The 20,220-nt window shown below is 41.2% G+C and overlaps 1 protein-coding gene and 1 long non-coding RNA gene across 2 annotated transcripts; both read left to right on the top strand.

Moving 5' to 3' along the window:
* Window positions 1–226: 226 nt before the first annotated feature.
* gpr176 (G protein-coupled receptor 176) lies at window positions 227–14,061 on the top strand. The gene is given in 6 exon segments (XM_051071778.1): window positions 227–312; window positions 1,165–1,515; window positions 9,153–9,325; window positions 9,327–9,406; window positions 11,773–11,923; window positions 11,925–14,061. Coding segments are annotated over 5 exon segments (1,719 nt in total). The 5' UTR covers window positions 227–312; window positions 1,165–1,286; the 3' UTR covers window positions 13,011–14,061.
* Window positions 14,062–15,123: 1,062 nt separating this feature from the next.
* LOC127142675 (uncharacterized) lies at window positions 15,124–19,242 on the top strand. Its single transcript, XR_007813637.1, has 3 exons — window positions 15,124–15,611; window positions 15,685–15,717; window positions 15,945–19,242. It is a non-coding gene; the product is annotated as an uncharacterized LOC127142675 (long non-coding RNA).
* The last annotated feature ends 978 nt before the right edge of the window (window positions 19,243–20,220 follow it).

Raw genomic sequence — 20,220 nt, 5'->3', positions numbered from 1 at the left:
TTGTCTAAAGAAAATGTCACATATTTCTGACTAAACTGAACAAAAATGCTGATGCTGATTCTTAAGCTTTTAATTGTTCATCTTTTGAGTGAAACAAGGGGGTTCCCTGGACCTTCACAGAGGACGCTAGAGTGGATTCACTGTTTTGAATGAAAACATGAGGTAAATGATGAAATGTTGTTCTGTATTATTGAGGTATGCCCTCTTCTATTTTTGGTATTTCCAGCAAAGGAAAGAGGAATGTCACGAGCTCCTGTGAGAGTACAGGCAGAGCAAGACAACAGCAGCAGTATTGTGAAAGGAGACCACCAGGTAAAGTCAAGTTATATCTTTTTTTCCTCCAAAGAATTTAACCATGTTTTTTGACCCATGTGAAGATTTTTTAGTTGGGTTACAAATGTCTTATTTTTAGACTGATTTCAAAAACAAAACTTTCTTCAACTATATAAGATTTCCCTCTCTTTTGGTACTGATGACAGACAAATGATTGTTATATTCCTCCACACTGCTTGTCATTCATAAGATTCAGTGGAGTTTCTGGATTCTCTAAAGAAGAGGAGGTGCTCCCTCTCTCCTCTCACAGTCTTGCACCTCACGCTGTGAAATATTCACTTGCATGCTCCCCTCACCAGCCGGTCTACCAATAACCAGCCTCTGACAGTGCGATTGGCAGCGGCGGCAGGAGTAACAGCCTGTCAGCCACAACATTTTCCTTTTTTTTCTTCTTTCTTTTTTTTTCTTCTGGACGACGAGAGGTGATGCTATAGTGCTGTTCTCGGTGCTGCAAGCCTCGTTCCCGGAAAGGACACTTCGCAACCCGCTGCTGTTCTGGGTGCACCGGGTGTCAAAGAGTATAGCATCCAGCCAACCTCTCTCACTGCAGCGCACGGATTTCAGCGGTGATTCCTACCCTGCATCCGCATTAAGAAATGACGGGGCATCCAGCCTAGGCTCATCATTCCTGCTATTTTGTGTGATTGACACACCATGTTTTTTCCTAATTTATCAGACACGTTTAGAGACAACACATCATCTCATTGCAGGCAGCTGGGCGCATTGCCTACCTGTGTCCTTACATCTTCAATGACATCTCTGCACATAATCTGTCATCTGTAGATTTTTTTTCTCTAGATCTTTTCTTTTTTCGCCCTCTTTTTTGGCAAGGAATCGTCATCATCATCAAGCAGCACACAACAGTTGAGAAATGCCTCTCCAGCGCTGGCTGCTGACATCCCGCCAGCCTTCTTTAAATAAATAAACCGTCAGGACCGCGGGGGTGAACCGACATGGCTAGTGGGAGCCGGGCTGCGACGGTCGGGGACGGCGCAGCCAATTTCACAGCAGCCCACCTCTGGCTGGATCTCCTGAACGCCTCGAGCCCGCCGACCCGGTGGGACAGCAGCCCGCCTGCGGAGGGGACCGGGCTGGACGAGCAGCAGCGCCTCATCCGAGAGCAAGCCTACCGGGACTTCACCACCACCGTTCAGGTTTTCATCCTCATAGGTTCGCTGCTCGGTAAGTCACATAAACATAGACTGCACGATTCACACGCAGGCCCCAAAATCATGCATGTGCATTAATTAGTATGAATGTATTGCACGTTTCGATGGGATTGCTTAATTAAGATATCCACACTCTTCATCAACTGTTTGTTTCCCCAAATCTGGGTCAGTGGGAACTTCGGGGGGAACATCCTTTCTGCCATAAATATCTGAGGAAATTTGCAGCATCAAACAAATCTTCCAGAAGCAGCCAAACCTTCAATGCCCAAAAGACTGTGGGTGATGCTTGGGTTAATTGACTTAGTGCTGTAGTAATAATAATAATACTTGTATTGTAATTTTTTGGGTCGTCTTCTCTGGTTTAATAGCCAAATGCCACAAAAAACATAAGTTACTGACCTGAACAAAAAGATGTGACATTATACTGATAAAAAACAAAACTACAGTCTGTATCTTTGCATCAGTTTTTTTTGGCATTCACCAGTCAAACCACTGGTTACTGATCATTCTAACATTACTACAGCTCTGCGGCTGTCCAGTACAGATTTTGCGGTGCTCCTAGTATACCACATACTCACATGGACCATTTTCACTAGGTTCTGCACTTTAATTAATCCATCCTAATCCAAAACAGCTGCTATCAATCATTCATTGTGTGCAATTCCATTTCAAAATCTCTTAGTTCATGTTTGTCTCTATGTATAGAGTCCTGTGTATATTGCTCTTCTGTTAATATTTTTTATTACATTGTCATGTTTATACTGTCCTTATGTTTATATTTTTATAGCATTATCTTGTTTTTATCTTGTCTTTTACTCGTATGTATGTCTTTTTCTATCTTTTCAATCACTTATGCTGCTGCTACAATGTAAATTTCCCTATTGTGGGACTAATAAAGGATTATCTTATCTTAAACCTTTAGGCTGGTTTAGGATACTGGTCTACTACACCATTCAGAGACAAGACTCATATGTGAGTACATGCAGATACAGTTAAAGACTCTATGACCTCTATGTTACTTTTAAAGTTAAGTGTGGTTTGTTTAGTATATTTCCAAGCTCCAGACTAGTCAGTTTACCACCAGCACTGATCACAAGCTGGTCTGAACCAAGTTTAAGTGCATGTGATTTCGTTCAGACTCATGCACCTGTGTGGCATCTGTCTGCATCTGTGTGCAGTTTTGTGTGCATAGTTTAGTTTCGTTTGAAGCTAAGGATTTGAAACAGCAGTGCATTCATGAGTAATGTTCCCAAAATCAAACATGGACACTAACCAAGCATGGACTTATAAAACTTATAATGTGTATTTGGTGCCTTCTCCCATTAAAGACTATTTTTTTAGGTCAGAAAACTGATGAGAGTCGGTTATGTTGGTACAGGCTGTGGTGCTGAACTTGACTTGTGTTAGCTAATATTACCTGTTCCCCCATGAAATTGGCAAATATCAGTGGCACACTCTTACCGCACACATTTTAAGCTTCTTTCAACCTGAGTCTGTGCTGGCTCTGTGACAAATATTCCTGCTGCTGCCAGAGGAAAGCTGCTGCTGATAATGATGAGAGCAAGGAAGGAGCCGTGTCACACAGTCCTGGCTTTGACATCCCCTCCATCATATCAGCAGCCAGAAACATAATCCCCCTGCCTAAAATGAGAGCCGCATATGAATGTGTTATTTGTCATATATGTGGCCGGTAATACGCTGCCTCCTCACCGCACCAAACACACTCAGCCATGATTGGTAGCGCTGTTTGGGAAAGTATGGACTCACTGAGAGGCTGGACTTTGTGCCTGCGAGTAGACATATTTCGCCATGATGAAATGTGGTGAAACTGACACCAAAACTGCCAAAAAAATAAAGAACTGTTGCTCTGAATCAATACCACCTCCTGCTGTGCAGTGTAGTGTGGCAGGGTCGGGGAAGGATGACATGAATGGCTGCCTGTTGGGCACATGGATTTTCTCTCTACATGTTTAATACATGGATTGCAAAACATCTATTTTACAAGCAACCGTTTTTATATGAACCCAAAAATGTAAAATAAATGACAAATCCTGCACTTGTCAACAGGAAAGAGTTAAGACTACATTTCCAGTGACACAGAGTGCATGATTATTGGTTATGGAATGCAAGAATATTGCCACTTCAAAATAAAATGCATCAAATAGCTGAATTAATTCTAGGATCAGGCACTATTCGAACAACCATTTCAAGGCTGATTGGAGGCTGCAGTCATTTCACTGTATCTATACAGTGAAAAAAGCTATTTTATCAGCAGGCAGCTCTCGACCTGACTTTGAAACCTGGAGAATAAAACAGTGAATAATAAAAAATGGTGGTCTTTGAGGTTAAGACTTTCAAAAATGTCCTCCATTCTCAACCCACTTTTTAGGATATGAAAAAGGTTTTTGTGCCATGATTAAAGCCAGCATACATCTTTTCTTCATAGTCAGACAGCACAGATGATCAGGAATGCACAAGATACCGATGTTGGTTCCATCATGTAGGCACTTTTGCTGTTCTGATGGGATTGTGATTGAATTTCTCTCCATCTCCAAAAGGAAATCAGTGTGAGTTGCTGAAAAAATGGTATCAGTTATCATGTGGAAATACAGTCAGTGCATCTGAGGTGTCCGTATCTGTGATACACCTTTGAGAGATGCAGTCACATGTGTTAAATATCTCCACAGATCAGCTATGACACCTGATGCACGGACATGACCATGTACTTATAGGATATAAATAAATGTTTTGTTTATCTCCTTTTCACTTCCCTCCCTTTTCCATGACGCACAGCACCACTGCAGAGGTGAAGAGAAACTGTGACCTCAAGTAATTCACACTACACATTCACATTAAAGGTCTCACTCTGGCAACAGTCATTGTATGTGGTTCAGAGACTCATTACTATCCAGTGAACCACCTCACATTTCCACCAGTTTTGAGTAGATGCACCCAAAGGATAATTATGGATTTTCTCGTTCTCATCTCTTTCCAATCCGTAGAATACGACACTAAAAACACAGAATGGTTGAAAATTAGATGCGCAAACTTGAATGGGACCCATTTCAGGCTAGTGCAAAGGGGGTATGAGTGAAATATACAAACCCATGATTTCTTTCTTTTTTCTTTTTTTTTAATGGCTGCACCATTCAAGCAAACTGAAAGTGCATTATTATATACAGATTTCCCCAGATTCAGCCAAATGTATTTGGCATCTTTGGAAACTTAAAGTTCCTCCCACAGTCCAAAGACATGCAGGTTAGTTTAACTGGTGACTCTACATTGCCTGCAGGTGTGAGAGTGAATGGTTGTTTGTCTCTGGACTGGAGATGTGTCCAGGTTGTACCCAACCTCTTGCCCCATATCAGTTGGGATTGGCTACAGCCCCCCACCCCAAAGCCCCTCAAAAGATAAGTAGTGTAGGAAATGGAATAAAATAAGCAAAATGGTTCATTAGTGAGCTTTAGAGGTGCTGACAGGGGGATTTTTCAGCTTTTGAGAGAGCCAGGATAGATGTTTCCCTGCCTCTAGTCTTTATGCTGAGCTGCAGTTTCCTCCATATTGAACGCACTATTCACCTTCTTAACTAATTCTCTGGAACAAAGGAAATACATGGATTTCTGAAAATGTTGAACTACTCCTTTAAGCTTGTAACATTCCTAGTCATGAGGAGAGACTATTATCCATTTATTCAGATGAAGCACAGATCAAAGTTTGACTGTAAATCTGATTAATGTGCCACAGTGTGCATGGCACTAGCTAATGTTGCCAGCAGTCTATAATCAGGTCTGTGAGGAATTATGTGAACTATTTGGACGTGTGGCTCTCTGTTCCTCTGTGGGTTACCATTCATGATAAAGTCTCTCACTGAAATGAAGAATGATTATAACACCACAGGGATGCAACTACGAAGGTGTTAAACGTGTTAATGATGTTTCACACTTTGAATGTTAACAGCACACCCTACTATGTTTAGACACCCAGATGAGTCTTGTTCACCTCACTGATAACAGCAGCTTATTAACACCAATCCTGAGATGACACAACTTACTTTCATGTACATGAAACAGTCAGCAGAAGCTTTTTTTTTCCTTTTTTTTAGGTATTGTTTTTTTGTTTTTTCATGTCACTGTCTATACTGGGACTGCTATTTGTTAAGTGGAAAAAGCAATCATGTTTAGTGTTTGCTCTTTCTCCCCATTGGCTCCTGTCAGCGTGGTTGCCAAGGTGTTGCTCAAGTGCCAGGTGAGTATTCCAGGCACAAAAGGACAAAGTGATGTTACAGACAATGCAAGCTCTGGATATAAAAAATTAGAGGCCCCAATGTTGTCTGCATGAAAACACTTACAAGGACATGCATTTATTAGTCTCAGCTATGCCTTTGTTTGTAGAAGCACTTTGTCTTTGCACTTTGAAAATTGCTGCACAAATAAACTTTGGTTTTTATAGATGTTCTTAAAAGACACTCACATTCTCAGTTATGTAATGTTTGTCTAGACTTTTATCTTTTATCAGCCATAAAGCTTATATAGTATATGATAAAAATGTCTCAGAGCATATTCCTAAATTGTTAATTAGCATCTGGAAGACATTAGCAAGCTTCCTTTTTCATCCTGTTTCCCTGTTTAGGTGGGAAAAAAAAGTGAGTGTGTGTAACACCAGTGTGTTTTCCTGTTATTAAATATTATAAAATATATGTTGAAACTAACATACGTCACTTCTATTGCCACCGCTGTGAAGGTGTGACATCGCCTTTGTTCTTCTTATCTGTCTCTCTCTTCTTTATCGAATCCTCTTCTTTTCATTTTCTTGCTTCATCTTTTCCCTCTCCTCTTCTTGCCCCCTCACATCGAGACTGTCCTCAGAGGAAAAACAGCACTGGTTATTGGTTCAAATGCCTAAAGTGGGGTTTAGTTCGACCTCATCACAGACCTGCAGTAGCTTTTTAGACATGGCAAAGCAGCCAGGCTCCAGTTACCACTAGGTTAGTCCACCACTTTGATCCAGACTGAAATATCAACAACTTTTGGTTGGATTGAAATTTTCTAACAAACACTTAAATTGATGACTCCTGATTTTCATCTAGAAGCAGCAACAGGTCAATGTTTTCATGCATCCTTTGAAATATCTCAGCAACTACTGGATGGACTGACATGAAATTTAGCACAGCACAGACATTCATATCCTCCCAGGATGAGTTGTAATAACTTTGGGGATTCCTGTACGTTACCACTCGCATCATTTTCAGCTCAGGATTTAATTTTGTACCACACTGGTTTTCTGACTACATTCCTTTAGTGCCAATCAGCAAATGCTAACATGCTAACATGCTAAACTTAGATGATAAACTTGGTGAAAGTAACTTGTAGGCTACCTGGTTAACATTTGCATGTTAGCATTGTCATTGTGACCATGTTAGCATGCTGTAGTTAGCATTGTAGCTCCACTGTGCCGAAGTACAGACTCACTCAACCTCTAGCATGGCTGTAGACTCTTTTCCTAACCTTAACTACTGTGAGTGTTTTAGTTGCCTTTAGGGTTCAAATGACTGATGTTTACATTGATGTGAATTAGAGTTTTTGTTGCTCAGAAGCAAAGACAGAAGTAGCATCACTTTGTTATAGTGCCGAAACAGTATATGATACTTTTCTTCTTCGTGACACAGAGGAGGTGTTGGCTTGTCAGTGCCTTAATCAATAGGCACCATAAGAAGTCAAAATATCAATATAGTCAAGTCTGTACATGTAGGACTCATACATATTTTATGTAATGCTGTTAACAGTGAGTATTTGTGCTACTTTCATAACCCCATGTAATTCAGGTTCACTGAAAGTAGAGTGTACCTCATCAGTAATTACCCCTACATTAGGGTTTCCCTGAAATACTACATCAGATAATGTGTTGTGTTCTGTCGCACATTGTGTTAACGAAATTCTGTACAGTAAGAAACCAGCAGTAAAGCACACCATGTTCCCATAAAAGCAGTGTCTGCCAGCTCCATCTAAAACCTCTCAGGACAAATCTCAACAACCTAATCCACAGTAATTGATTGTTATATCTAGCCATGCCCAGAGTTTCATTGCAGTTTTTTTTTCTTGTACACATTTGATGATGAGTGATGTTTCTCTCAGACTGATTTTGGAACATTTACGGACATAAAGAATCGATCTCAGGAAAAAAAAATATAAAAAAACCCCTTTTCTTCCCCAGAGAACATCTTGCTCTGTTTCTCACAACGAGAGCACAGCTAACACTTTGTGGGTAATTACATCTGGAGAGGCTGGTATCACACGTCATCTCTGTGTGACCTGACATCAGTCAGTGCGGCACACAGAGTACAAAGTTCACCTTTTTTAAACCTAATTAGCGATCATTATGGTTCCAAATTATGGCAGGATTTTAACATCAAAATGCCACAGTTCCCCTGCTTGCACCTGATCCTGTGCTGTCTCGCTCAGTTTAAGTTTAATTGATTTCTCCTCCCTGCAAAGAGCTCCATGTGATTTCTATCTTCAGTAGCTTATAGTTAAGGCTACAGATTACCAGTGCTGATTACTGTGTATGCAACTATGCAGGCATAATCAAACATTTCTTACAGCAGATGTTTAAATTGTGACAATTCACACTGACTTTTGATTCAATATCAACATGGGTCTGAAACTTGTTGCGTTTTCTGCTGTAGAGGACACTGATCACCAGAGTTCACAATATAAATGAGCTCTTATTGCAACAAATCAAGTGTTTGCACCTGCAAATGATCATTTCCAAGTGTGATTTCTCCTTGAAGTTTTCTTTCATTGATTGCACCTGTTACATTTGAATATTACACCGCACTGAACATGCATTACCTTGGCTGTCAACAGCTAAAAGCACCAGTTCATAGTTCCTTTCCCCATGCAATCCTTTTATTCCTTAATTTATTCAGTTGCAGTCTCTGTGCTAGATGGAAGTCAGGAAGACGTGATGGATAAATCATCTATCCATCTGCTCTGATTAGACACACGGTCACCCTTCTCTCATACCAATGGACAGTTTAGAGTCTCCAGGCGACCCAGCTATTTTCTCTCTGGAGTGTAGGAGGGAATTGGAGTGCCTGGCAGAAGCCTAAACAAGTGTGAGGAGAGGATGGGGCTCAGCCTCCATAAATATCTATAATCTATTATTATCTCCAACTTTGAAGGATTTCTTTGTTTAGTTATGTTCATTTGGCAAAAATAACTGCAGTAATATTCCTGAAAATGTAGATTTTTGTCTTTTTATATATTTGGTTATAAGTGAAAAATTAAGAATAAACCCCAAACACTAACTTTTAACTTTTAATGATATATATTAACATCTAAGGCAGCAGCTTCTCATTCTTGGAAAGCCTCAAAATAAACCAAGGGCAAACAGCAGTCTGGACTGCTCTGCCAAGAAATCATTTTGGGCATGTGCCATCCTACCAGGATACTTAAACTCTGTCCAATAAATCCATTATTTTTTAGTTTGTGTTTATGCAAGTCACAAATCAAGTAAACAGGTCATAAAAACTTAAAATTAAAACACATACACAAAGATGCAACACACCACATTTCCTCTAAAAATTAGAAACCAGGAAAAAAAGCTGTATGTCTGATCTTATCCTAAAGCTCTTCATCTTTATCTCCACAGGAAACGCCACAGTGTTGTGGTGCACCTGCTGCACGAACGTCTTTAAATCCGTGACCAATCGCTTCATCAAGAACCTGGCGTGCTCGGGCATCTGCGCTGGCCTGGTGTGCGTCCCCTTCGACGTGGCGCTGGGAGCCAGCCCTCGCTGCTGCTGGTGGCTTCACACTCTGCTGCCTCTGCAAAGCCATCAAGTTCCTCCACAAACTCTTCTGCTCCGTCACCGTGCTCAGCTTTAGCGCCATCGCACTCGACAGGTCAATTCAGAAAACACGGTTGACACAAAATCCTAAACATCGGTAAAGTAGGCAGAGGAAATTCATTTTTTAGTCAGGGATAATTGCAGTTTTCACTTGAAATTAAAATGCAAGCATCTTACAAAACAGGTAAAAAACCAAAACAACACTCTGTCCCTGAGTAGGATGAGTGATGTTTTGTTGTTTTACTCACTTCAGCTCCGCAGCCAGAACCACTGACTTTGAAATAACTATTTGAAAAAGGCCAGTGGGCACATCCCACTCACTTCACAGGATTTGGAAGTACCACTTGAGAGAGGTGGATGGTTTAAACTGATTCTCTGATCGGTTTATCAATACATGGCCTGGCTGAGTCAGCATCCTCTTCCTGAAAATGGGCACTTGTGGAGGCACAAATATCTGTGGCAGCACAAACATCGAACAAGGGTGTAAACTCGGGAAGATTCTATTTGTCTTTTTCAGTCTCCATCTGCACCCTGTGGTGTGGACGAAAGGGGGTAAGAGGTTGCTGGTTGATGGAGCATGTATACACCATGCTGAGAGGCCGTGTTCCAGGCCTCCCTGCAGAGCTAAAAGCTGCAGCCAAAAGTAGCCTGAGATGACTACTGCTGCTGCTGATACATAAAGTCTCACACTTATAAAGTAATGCTCCTCTGGATGCCAGTTTTACCTTACCTAAACATTTTTCACTGTATTTGTCAGCCTTTAGCAGTAATTTTGTATCACTACCATTGAACAATATTGTTAAAGTGTTCAATTAAATGTCCTTTAAATTGTCTTTCTAGATTATGGGTAGTTAAATCCTGGAGAATCCCATTTTATTTAAATTTATTTTGATATTTGTAAAATGTAATCTGCAAAATTCTAAATTTCTCGAAAAACATTAACCTTCTTTAGCTACCAACAACGAAGAAAGTTACACTAAAGAGACCAGAATCACTTTACGTTATTGTAGAGACCGGATCACATTCAATTTGAAAATCCTTCTCTTTTCTCAAAATATACCTGACACTAGATACAACAGTATCAAAAAGATGACTGACATTTCTCTACTATAGGCCACATTATGAAAAATTAAAAAACCACGCAGGACTTCATCAAATCAGTATAACCACACTGCCATATTTTATTGGTGTTTTATGGTGATTGCAGTCAGATCCTGTGTTGTTCTAGCCTCGTCTCAGCCTTGGTTTCACTGCTACACAAGATTATATCAACTCCGTAGCAACTAATACAAGCAGAATGCTATCAAACCAATGAATTATTTATTCTCAAGGAGGCAATCGAGGCTGTGGATATACAGGCAGGCTTAGACTGCAGTACAGTTATGGGTTCCTGTATGCACACACACATGCACACACTCGTACGGTCGCATGTGCTGATGAAGAGACAATCCAGGGAAATAAGCAAGTTCTTTATACGATTTGTTTTGCTTACAACTGGGACAACAGTAGGATGAGAGACAATCTACATATTATTATCTGTAATACAGATATGAGGAGATCTAGTTATGCTGTTGTGGGTGTGCATTAAAAACACACCCACATGATTTCAACTTCTGCATAAGGTATTGCACCACAGATAAAAGGAGAGAACACCCTTTCATCCCATTCCAATAAAATTATTGTAGCATTAAATATGCACACCTTTCCGGTCCCCTCCTAGTTGCAGGGCATTATGTTGCAGTTAGGTTATAGCATTATTTCAGAAGCTGAATTCAGTCTGCAAAAACATTCATATTATTAAAGATACCTTTGTTATTGATTTGAGTCTGAGTTGGGTTGCTATTAGCACATTTGAATTAGTTGTTATTTGATAAAAATGTCATGTATCTTTTCTTAACTGAAACATTTTCCCCTATAATTAGTTGTTTTACAGAGGCATTTATTGAACATTTTCATACTTCAGAGAAAATTATCTGCTGGATAAATTTGTTGCCTAGAGAATCTACTAAAAAAATAACTGTATCTCCTTCAACTTCTGTCAGAATTGCAGCTAATATAAAAGGTGCATGAATTGATTGACTATACAACCACAAAAAATAGTGGATGTGTATTTTCAGATCATACTTCAGCTGCTGCTATTGTTGATGTACAGTCACTTGTAATTTCCACTTTATTTGTTTTTTAATAGGCATTATCAGTGTGACTGCTTTCAGGCAACGCTCTAGTCAGATAATAAACCTTTTTCACACCAGACGTTTTGACTTGTCACAGTAAGAAAAGAACAGGTGCTGGCTTTGCACTATTCAAGTCTCCCAGTAAGCTATGATAGTGTGGCAGTCAGTCAGCATACACAATAAATCCAGTTTAATCTTCCCCATATGCAGGTCTTCATGCTGAAATAAATTCTGTTTTTGTCTGTAGGTACTACTCTGTGCTGTATCCACTTGAGAGGAAGATCTCAGATGCAAGATCCAGAGATCTGGTCATCTATATCTGGGTCCATGCGGTGGTGGCGAGCCTCCCCGTGTTTGCTGTGACCAACGTGACGGACGTCTATGTCACCTCATCCTGCTTCAGACGATCACACCCGCTCCCTGGGCCACATGGTGTATGTGTTGATCTACAACGTCACCACGGTGATCCTCCCCCTGGCCCTGGTCTTCCTCTTCATGCTGCTGATCCGCAGAGCGCTCAGTGCCAGCCAGAAGAAGAAGGTGATCATCGCAGCGCTGAGGACTCCGCAGAACAGCATCTCTATCCCGTACGTGTCCCAGAGAGAGGCTGAGCTGCACGCCACCCTGCTGGCTGTGGTACTGGCTTTCTCTGCCTGCAGCGCCCCCTATGGGGCCTTGGTGGTTTATCGCACCATTTTGGCAGACATCAAGGAACTGCCCATCTCGCTGTACCTCACAGCCCTCTGGCTCCCCAAGGTGTCTCTGCTCACCAACCCACTCTTGTTTCTGACTGTTAACCGCTCGGCACGTCACAGCTGGCTGGACCTGCTGGCCAGGATTCACAGACGCTACAGCCGCCGCAATGTGGTCAGCACTGGGGGTCTGGCCTCTTTAGGAGCAGAGGGCGTGATCGGGGAGCCGGTGGGACTGGAGACAGCCGGCCGCTCCGGGAGTCAGCTTCTGGAGATGTTCAACATTGGCCAGCAGCAGATCTTCAGACCCTCTGAGGAGGAGGAGGAAGAGGAAGATGTGGAGAATGAGATCCTCTCTCAGGGATCAGGAACCTGCTCCAGACCAAAAGAGGACCTCAAGGGCAGGTCGAGACTAGGGAGCCTCAGAGGGGAGGTGATCACCAAGAAGGACCCTCTGCAGGGCACAGGGGAAGGTTTGGTCATCACCAAAGAGAGCCCTCCTGCAATCGTAGCGCCCCGGGCCTCTCCCGTCCACACATGTGCATACGCCTCCTCATCACAGGTGGCGCCAGCTACGCCTACAGAAGCCGAGGACTCTACACAGTTTGGTTTTGGACCATTTGAGCTGCCGCCTCAGTGGTTACCCGAGACCAGGAACAGCAAGAAGAGGCTGCTGCCTCCGCTTGGTAACACACCTGAGGAGCTGATCCAGACCAAACTGCCCAGACCACGGCCTGAACGGAGAATCAGCAGAAACAATAAGGTCAGCACCATTCCCACTGTGAACCAGTGAAGCATTCCTGGCTGGCCTCAGATCTGCCAACACCGAACACAGCTCATTACAGGTTAGGCCTTATGGGTCAACCAGGCCTTGGCAGGATATTGACGTATCAAGCTGCTCGGTGAGATGCTCGGTTTCTTTCGGGGTAATTTAAACCTTTTGACTTCATTCTTCTCAGATGCAGTAGCAGCCATTGTAGAAGTCCAGGTTTTCCACTTTACTGCACAAAAGCTAGACGCCTGAGGCACAGCAGCTTTCTTATTGGACGAAAATCAATTTCATATCAAATATTCACCACGCTGTGACTCTGCTCAGTCCAACTTCACCACCACTGGAACAGAACCAATTCCATAATAGGACTCCATTCTACAATGACTACATGACTGAGAGGGCAGATACCTTTTTGAATCTCCCGTCTTTGATTAGAGCTGGCTTCAGTAGTTAAATGAACACACTGTACAAACCCAATTATCCTGAGAGATGCACTGATACTGGAAGATATATTTCCATAGCAAATAATCAAGTGAGGATATTGAACCTCCTAAGAAAACATTTTGTAAAATGGTTATGCTGTAATTGCATTCTGTAAATGTTCAGACCTGTTTGACAAGTTTTACTCGCCCTTTGCTGGCCTTTGTTTTTCTCAAGTCCCACTTTTGGAATATTTCTTTAAATGTGGTAGATGTTGTTGTCCTTTGTATTTTAAATGTAAGTGGATTTGATAAGATGAAAAATGCAGATGTACAAGACAGTATGCAAATATGTGTTATAAAAATGTGACATTTTCAGAGTTTAAATGTGTGTGTTAACTTGTTTTCTAGAACCCAAATTGCAACAAAGAGACAGAAAAATGGAAGAATATTACTGGTATGAGAAGAAAATCATCCAGGTTGGGGATCTTTTAGCCCCTTTTGATCAATTTTATTGATTTCTCCCAGGTTTCCTGAAAATCAATTTGCTGGTTCATTCTAAATAAAGCAAATAAGAGTAGAGATGCAAGTGCACATTTTATATGGTCACAAGCTCTGTGAAATTATTTTCAGTTTCAGATTTCTATGACACTATCGGCTTTGTATTCTTTTGTGATGCATTATTCAATCGAAGCAGCCTCAACCTGAAGCTCTGGCTGAGGTAAACAGAGCTGGGCTGCACTTCAAATATTTGTCAAGCTGTAACTCCCTTCGGGGCTACCCACAATCCCTTGCTATGTCCACAAAGAACCTGAATCTATGCTGTGTTACCAGGAGAAATTGTTCAGTGATGCCTGACTGGAAACAATATCCATTGCTACTACACGTAAGCAGGAAAGAGATGAGTAATATGTTTATTCTCACACCTCTCTCCCAATTATGACTGTATTAGTGATTGTGTTAGATGGTTCTCATAGTTTAAAGTTGCTGTTTTGGTGGATATACAGAAGGAGTACTGAGCCCAAAATGCTGTTGGAAATACAAAGCGTCACATGAAACAGGAAGATCATTAAGAATACGATGGCTTCGGCACATATTTCCCGCCTGACTTGATTCAAGGCTTATTCAAACAACAGTCTTTAACTCCTGCGACCATTAAGAGCTTGACAACAGAGATACAGCACAGCTATATAACACAGACGTGATTCACGTAAAATGTGTGAGTTTAAAAATCTTGAGAGTCAAAAGGTTGGTCCAGGAAAAAGAGATACATTTTCATAGCTGAGACGCTCAATCTAAAGTGTTGGACAGTTTGTTGGAAAAGCATCAGTCAGAGTTAGCAGCATTTGTGTTAAAACCCGATGAAAGTTGGTAGGTTGTTTGCTCAGGCTGCCAGGTCACTGTGAATCAGAACCACAACCACACAGGCCAAATTGTTGAATGTTTAACTCAAAAATAATAACTAAGGGTTTGTTTGTTTTATCATAAGATGCTGAACGAAAACAACAAAACAATGACATTATCGAAACAAAAAAAACTAATCTACTAGATTTTATTGCAAAAATCAAATATAATATTAGGGGTGGTTTAAATCATAACTTTAAATCATAACATCAGTTACCATGGAAACTCAGTCGCTGTGACAACACAGTTCTTCTCTAATGACATCACAGTGATGTCACAGAAACACTTGGCTGATAGCTTGTAAATAGAACCTCCTCTCCTCCACAGAGAGTTGGACAGGTCTGAAGTTTGGAGCTGAGCCAATTGGAGCTTCTGTTCCAGGGTGGTGGAGGGCAACTGCCGGGGGGACCTGAGGTTTATGAGGGCCCCTCAGTCCCCCTGGTAGGGGAAGCCATCCCTGAAGCAGCTGACTTACAGTCAGCCAGAACCGAGGGTTTGACTAGCTCTTCTCTGAGCGACAGAGCTACCAACTAAGCACTGTGGGAGGGTCAGGGTTGGGGTTAGGGTTAGGGTTAGGGTTAGGGTTAGGCAGAGTTTTAGGCAGGGTTTTGGGCAGGGTGTCTGGGTTGGTAAACAATCAGAAACACTCATCTGTCAGTCTTTCTGTCTGTCTGTCCTTTTTTTCAACAATTGCTCATACATTCAAGGTCAAACTTGTAGTTTTTTGCATGAGGGGTACAGACCCTAGCCCATCTGACAGAGAGCTATGTTCAGGGGGGTTTTAGAGAGGTTTTTAGGGGTTTTAGGGAGGGTTTTAGGGAGGGTTTTAGTAAACTCTCCCTAAAACCATTTTCAGGAGGGTTTTAGGGAAGGTTTTAGGGGAAGGGTTTTAGGGAGGGTTTTAGGTACTCTCCTAAAACCCTCCTTAAAACTCTCCCTAAAACCATTTTCAGGAGGTTTTAGGGAAACGGTTTTAGGGTTTGGAGGATTTTAGTAAACTCTCCCTAAAACCATTTTCAAGGAGGGTTTTAGGGAGGTTTTTAGGGAGGGTTTTAGTAAACTCTCCCTAAAACCATTTTCAGGAGGTTTTTAGGGAAGGGTTTTAGGTGAAGGGTTTTAGGGAGGGTTTTAGTAAACTCTCCCTAAAACTCTCCTTAAACTCTCCCTAAAACCATTTTCAGGAGGGTTTTAGGGAGGGTTTTAGGGAAGGTTTTAGGGGAAGGGTTTTAGGGGGAGGGTTTTGGTGGGTTGCTGTATGTGCTGTTCAACCAGTCCAAGGTGACTTTTCAGAGAAAGCACTGGTTTCTGCCATATTTTCAAGGATTTTGTTGTTGTGACTGTTTGGGGTGGTGAACGTCTAGACGTGTTAATAGGAGATCAGAGGCTTACTGCCTGCACAAAAGCTCTAATGTATTCTGTCAGCAGCACAACCACTGGGTTTGGACATCCAGCAGCACATTAACAATATAACTCCCAATTCAGTTATATTGATTCAGGTTGTCAGTGTGCCTTCTAACCCATCCTTTGTCAGCTCAAAACCTGATTTTATTCACAGAAATAGCAGAAGAAATCCTTGTTGCAACATTTAAAATTCAAGCAAATTAGAGCAGCTACAATCCAGACTATAAAAACACAGTTTAATCTTCTTTGCAGTTTGTGTAAGAGGGAGCACATGAGGAGCCTTTGAGAAACAGAGGCAGGAGAACAAAGTCTCTTTTTGTTATCAGCTTTGGTTTATTGTAATCTAAGCAGGAATGGCTGTCACTGGTGTCGTCATTGTTTTGCCGTCCTCTGCCTTCAGTCTTCATCTTCACGGAAAGTCCACTACAGAAAATGGCATTGTGTGTTGTCGTCCAAATCATGGGACAATTCAGTGGTGTTGTCAAGGAGTAAAACCAGTCACCTCACCACACAGAATAGGTGAGAGGTGGAAATTCACAGGGATTTTTATGTGCTTTTATGTTATTTAGTTTTACATTAAAGGCTCATACATTCTCGTGAACATTTCATTAAAACTATAGTGTGAACTTCTATTTTTGAGCTGTTAAATTGAGAGGTATTGCATATTCAAATATCTTTTTTCCAGGCAAGTTCACAGTACCTTCTGGAAATGTATCACACCAGACTTGGCTTTTACGCTAAAGCATTATGCAAAACCACCCAGCATGCTGATGTTTCTGATTTAAATTAGAGGTGATGATGCTCTTGGCTGTATAAGCCCTGCTCATATTTATTCATTTTACAATAACTAATGAATTTTAATTCCTACAAGGTGGGCAAAAGGCTTATCTTTAACAGTATAAAAAAATCCACTGTCCCCATCAGTGAAATCAGTTTAGAATGTGTCAGATCTGTGTAATTGCAGGCATCCTCTCCAACATAATGAAGGTGAATAGACTTTATTGATTATAGTTATGTTATACAGATAATTGCCTGCTTGAACCTATCCAAAAAAAAATGGACTCCATCTTTTTGTTCTCTGTTTTTTTGTCCATAGTCACTGAAATGAACTTGTGTTGCTCCCTGCTGCAGCTGCTGAGGGCTGTAAGCTAACACAGACTCACAGAAAACAGTACTGCAGCATTAAATGTGACTGCTTCATTCAAATGCACAACAATAATGACAATTTAATATGCTCCCTCTCATTATGCAGTAGTCAAAGCTTATTTTCATTAGAGAAAATCAATCACCAAACAGTTGACAGAGCCATTATCGACACCATGGATACATTCATTAACAACAAATCCACTTATTGGACTTAGAATACATGCAGCATGAAAGAGTTTTTAACTACTTCTTTTTTTCTTGTAGCCATTACTGGTAGCAACTGATTTAATTAGCATGGTTGCTAGGCAACAGGTAACCCAGATGCTGTACAGCAGCTACAGCGTTTCCCTCGCTCCTGACTTCAAACACAGGGTTAAGGGGCCGTACAAGTGCGAGGCTAAGGACGTAATATGGCATGATGGTGTTAATGTAGAGTGACTCTGTAAGCAATGGCTGCAGGAGATGGAAGCAGAGTCCTTTCAATTAATTTCAAGCACCTCAGAGGAGAAAAAAAAAAGAATATTCCCTTTTTCTTTTTTTTTTCCTCCGAGCCACTTTCTCTTTGACTCAAATGAGCGTCTTTTATAATCAGTGTGACATTTTGTCTGTTTTCTCAAACTGAGAAACAATCTCACCTTGATTTTTAGGTAAGCATTCAAAGTGATTTTTTAAAATGGTATCCTTCTTCACAGCTGTTAGTGTCAGTGATGAAGTTCAAGCATGAGCGATGGACACTCTCTTAAAAAATCTATTGAATGGTTAGTTGTCTCACTGGAAGTAAAACAACACAAGTCTGAAGCCATGCTAGCAGCTCCATGAGACTATACTTAGGCACAGTGAAGCTAAATGCTAAAGTCTAATCTTACCTACCACCTTTGATTATTAGCAAAAAATAAATACATATACAGCTGAGGCTGATGGCAAGGTCACAAGTTCTGCAGGTATTTGGTTTTTAGGTTGTCTGAAGATGGTGTTAGATGGAAAGTTATCAGTTATCAGTTTATCCTGAATGTACACAGACTAAATCATGTGTGCACCAAATCTCAAGACACCAGAGTTGTTGGGATTCATCCTCTGGGAACCATGAATGTCTGTTCAACAATTTCATGGTAATCCATCCAATGGACCACAGTCTGGACCAAAGAGGTGGACTGAAACCTGCTGCCATGACTGCTAAAAATATCAGTTTTGCAAACACAAGGTGTCGTGGTCAAGGTTACTTACAGCCTTCCTCACAGGAGGGATTGTGTCTTTTGTTGTTTTGTTTGTATACTTAATATACTTAAAAATAAGGTAAAAAAGTTACACCTGTATTTGACATTTCTGCCAACCAAATTGTTCCAAAATATATAGAAACACATGAAAATAGAAATTAAAATCGCTTTAAGCAACAATACAATATCTAAAGTAACTGGATTAATTTTTTGACTTTTTGACCTTTGTATATACATAGGTGTGATACATCTGCCTGATATCTCGTCTGCACTCTTGTTGTTGTTGTGTCCTTAAATGCAGCCTTGTTTGTGAGATGGAGGGCTGTTGTTTGAGAGCTGGAGGGTCGAGAAACCCAACTTTTTCCTCCTCGGCTGAGCTCAGGTTGTCTGACAGCCAAACCTGTGAGTCACAGCCGTGTGATTCAGCAGAGTTTTTGTATTTCTTGCTTTGAGTTTGAATGAGTCAAACAATTACCTCGACCTGAAACTCATCAGCAGGATGTCACGTAGCTCTGTTATTAAGACAGAAAGGAAAGTGTTTTGAATCACAGGCTAAATGGTTGTTTGACCGTACATAGGAAATGGAGGTAAAAAGAGAATTTAAAAAATGTTTGTTTCTCAGCACTGTATCTGAACAGAATTACTGAAATCATCAAAAGGAAAAATAAACTGGCTACTTGCACAGTAATATTCACCAAATTGAAGAGTTGGTTCTGTGTGTGTGTATGTGTGTGTGTGTGTGTGTGTGTGTGTGTGTGTGCTTTCTGTGTAGATGTGAATATGTGCGTGACAGGGGTTGTCACTGTTGGTGTCAGGTCACCTCGACTCAGGTACTCAACCACATCTGTTAAAGCTTGACATTCATGCAGCTGTGTTTCAAAAGGTGTGCTGTTCTCCATCCACACAGATCTTTGCTTTCAACACACCGAACAATGAGAGAAAGATAATATCATTTTTTGGCCGCAGTGCCACGTGTGTTTTGTGTTGTTTTTGTCCTGTGCTCCTCCAGGTATCACCCTCCTGCAGCAGGTGGCTTCCAGGCTGTGTGCTGGTGTCAGCTCCAGTTGTGGTGAACCTAGATTAGTCCTGCTCCCTATTTGGAAGGACTTTTTGCTTTTGATTTCATTTGTTATTCTAATTATTTGCTGTTGTATTTCAGTTTTCCTTGATTCTTTCCTTTACTGTTACTCTCCTCATCCCCTGGACTTTCCCTGGATGTATATATCCATATCCAGATTTGTACTTGTTTTGGTGTGGACGTGGCCTCAGAGCTCAGCTGGCACCTCTGCTCGTAGACCTCACCCCCTCCTCTGCCCCTCGCCTTTCATCAGTAATGTATTTTCATGGAGACATAAAAGCCTGTCATGACTGATCTCTCGAGACTTTTTGCAGAGCTGATGCTGGTGCTACTGTAGAACCATCTAGACTCCTGTCTCCTCCTCAGACAGACCATGTTACTCCCCTGAGGGATCCGAGTCACCACTTTGTTCACATTTTCAGCAAATACATTGTACTACACATATGTGAAACTGTGCACTCAACACATCTCTGGTTTTAATTTTATATATTTTTATTTTTAGCTTTTTGAGCATGTAAATTAGCCTGCAGCAAAGATAGTGTGAACTTGTTTCACCTCAGTTTTTTGCT

This window comes from Lates calcarifer, linkage group LG7_1 (assembly GCF_001640805.2).
Source record: "Lates calcarifer isolate ASB-BC8 linkage group LG7_1, TLL_Latcal_v3, whole genome shotgun sequence".
NCBI lineage: Eukaryota > Metazoa > Chordata > Actinopteri > Centropomidae > Lates > Lates calcarifer.
Note: the sequence above shows the minus strand (reverse complement) of the source record. Positions and strands in the feature narration are given on the sequence as shown.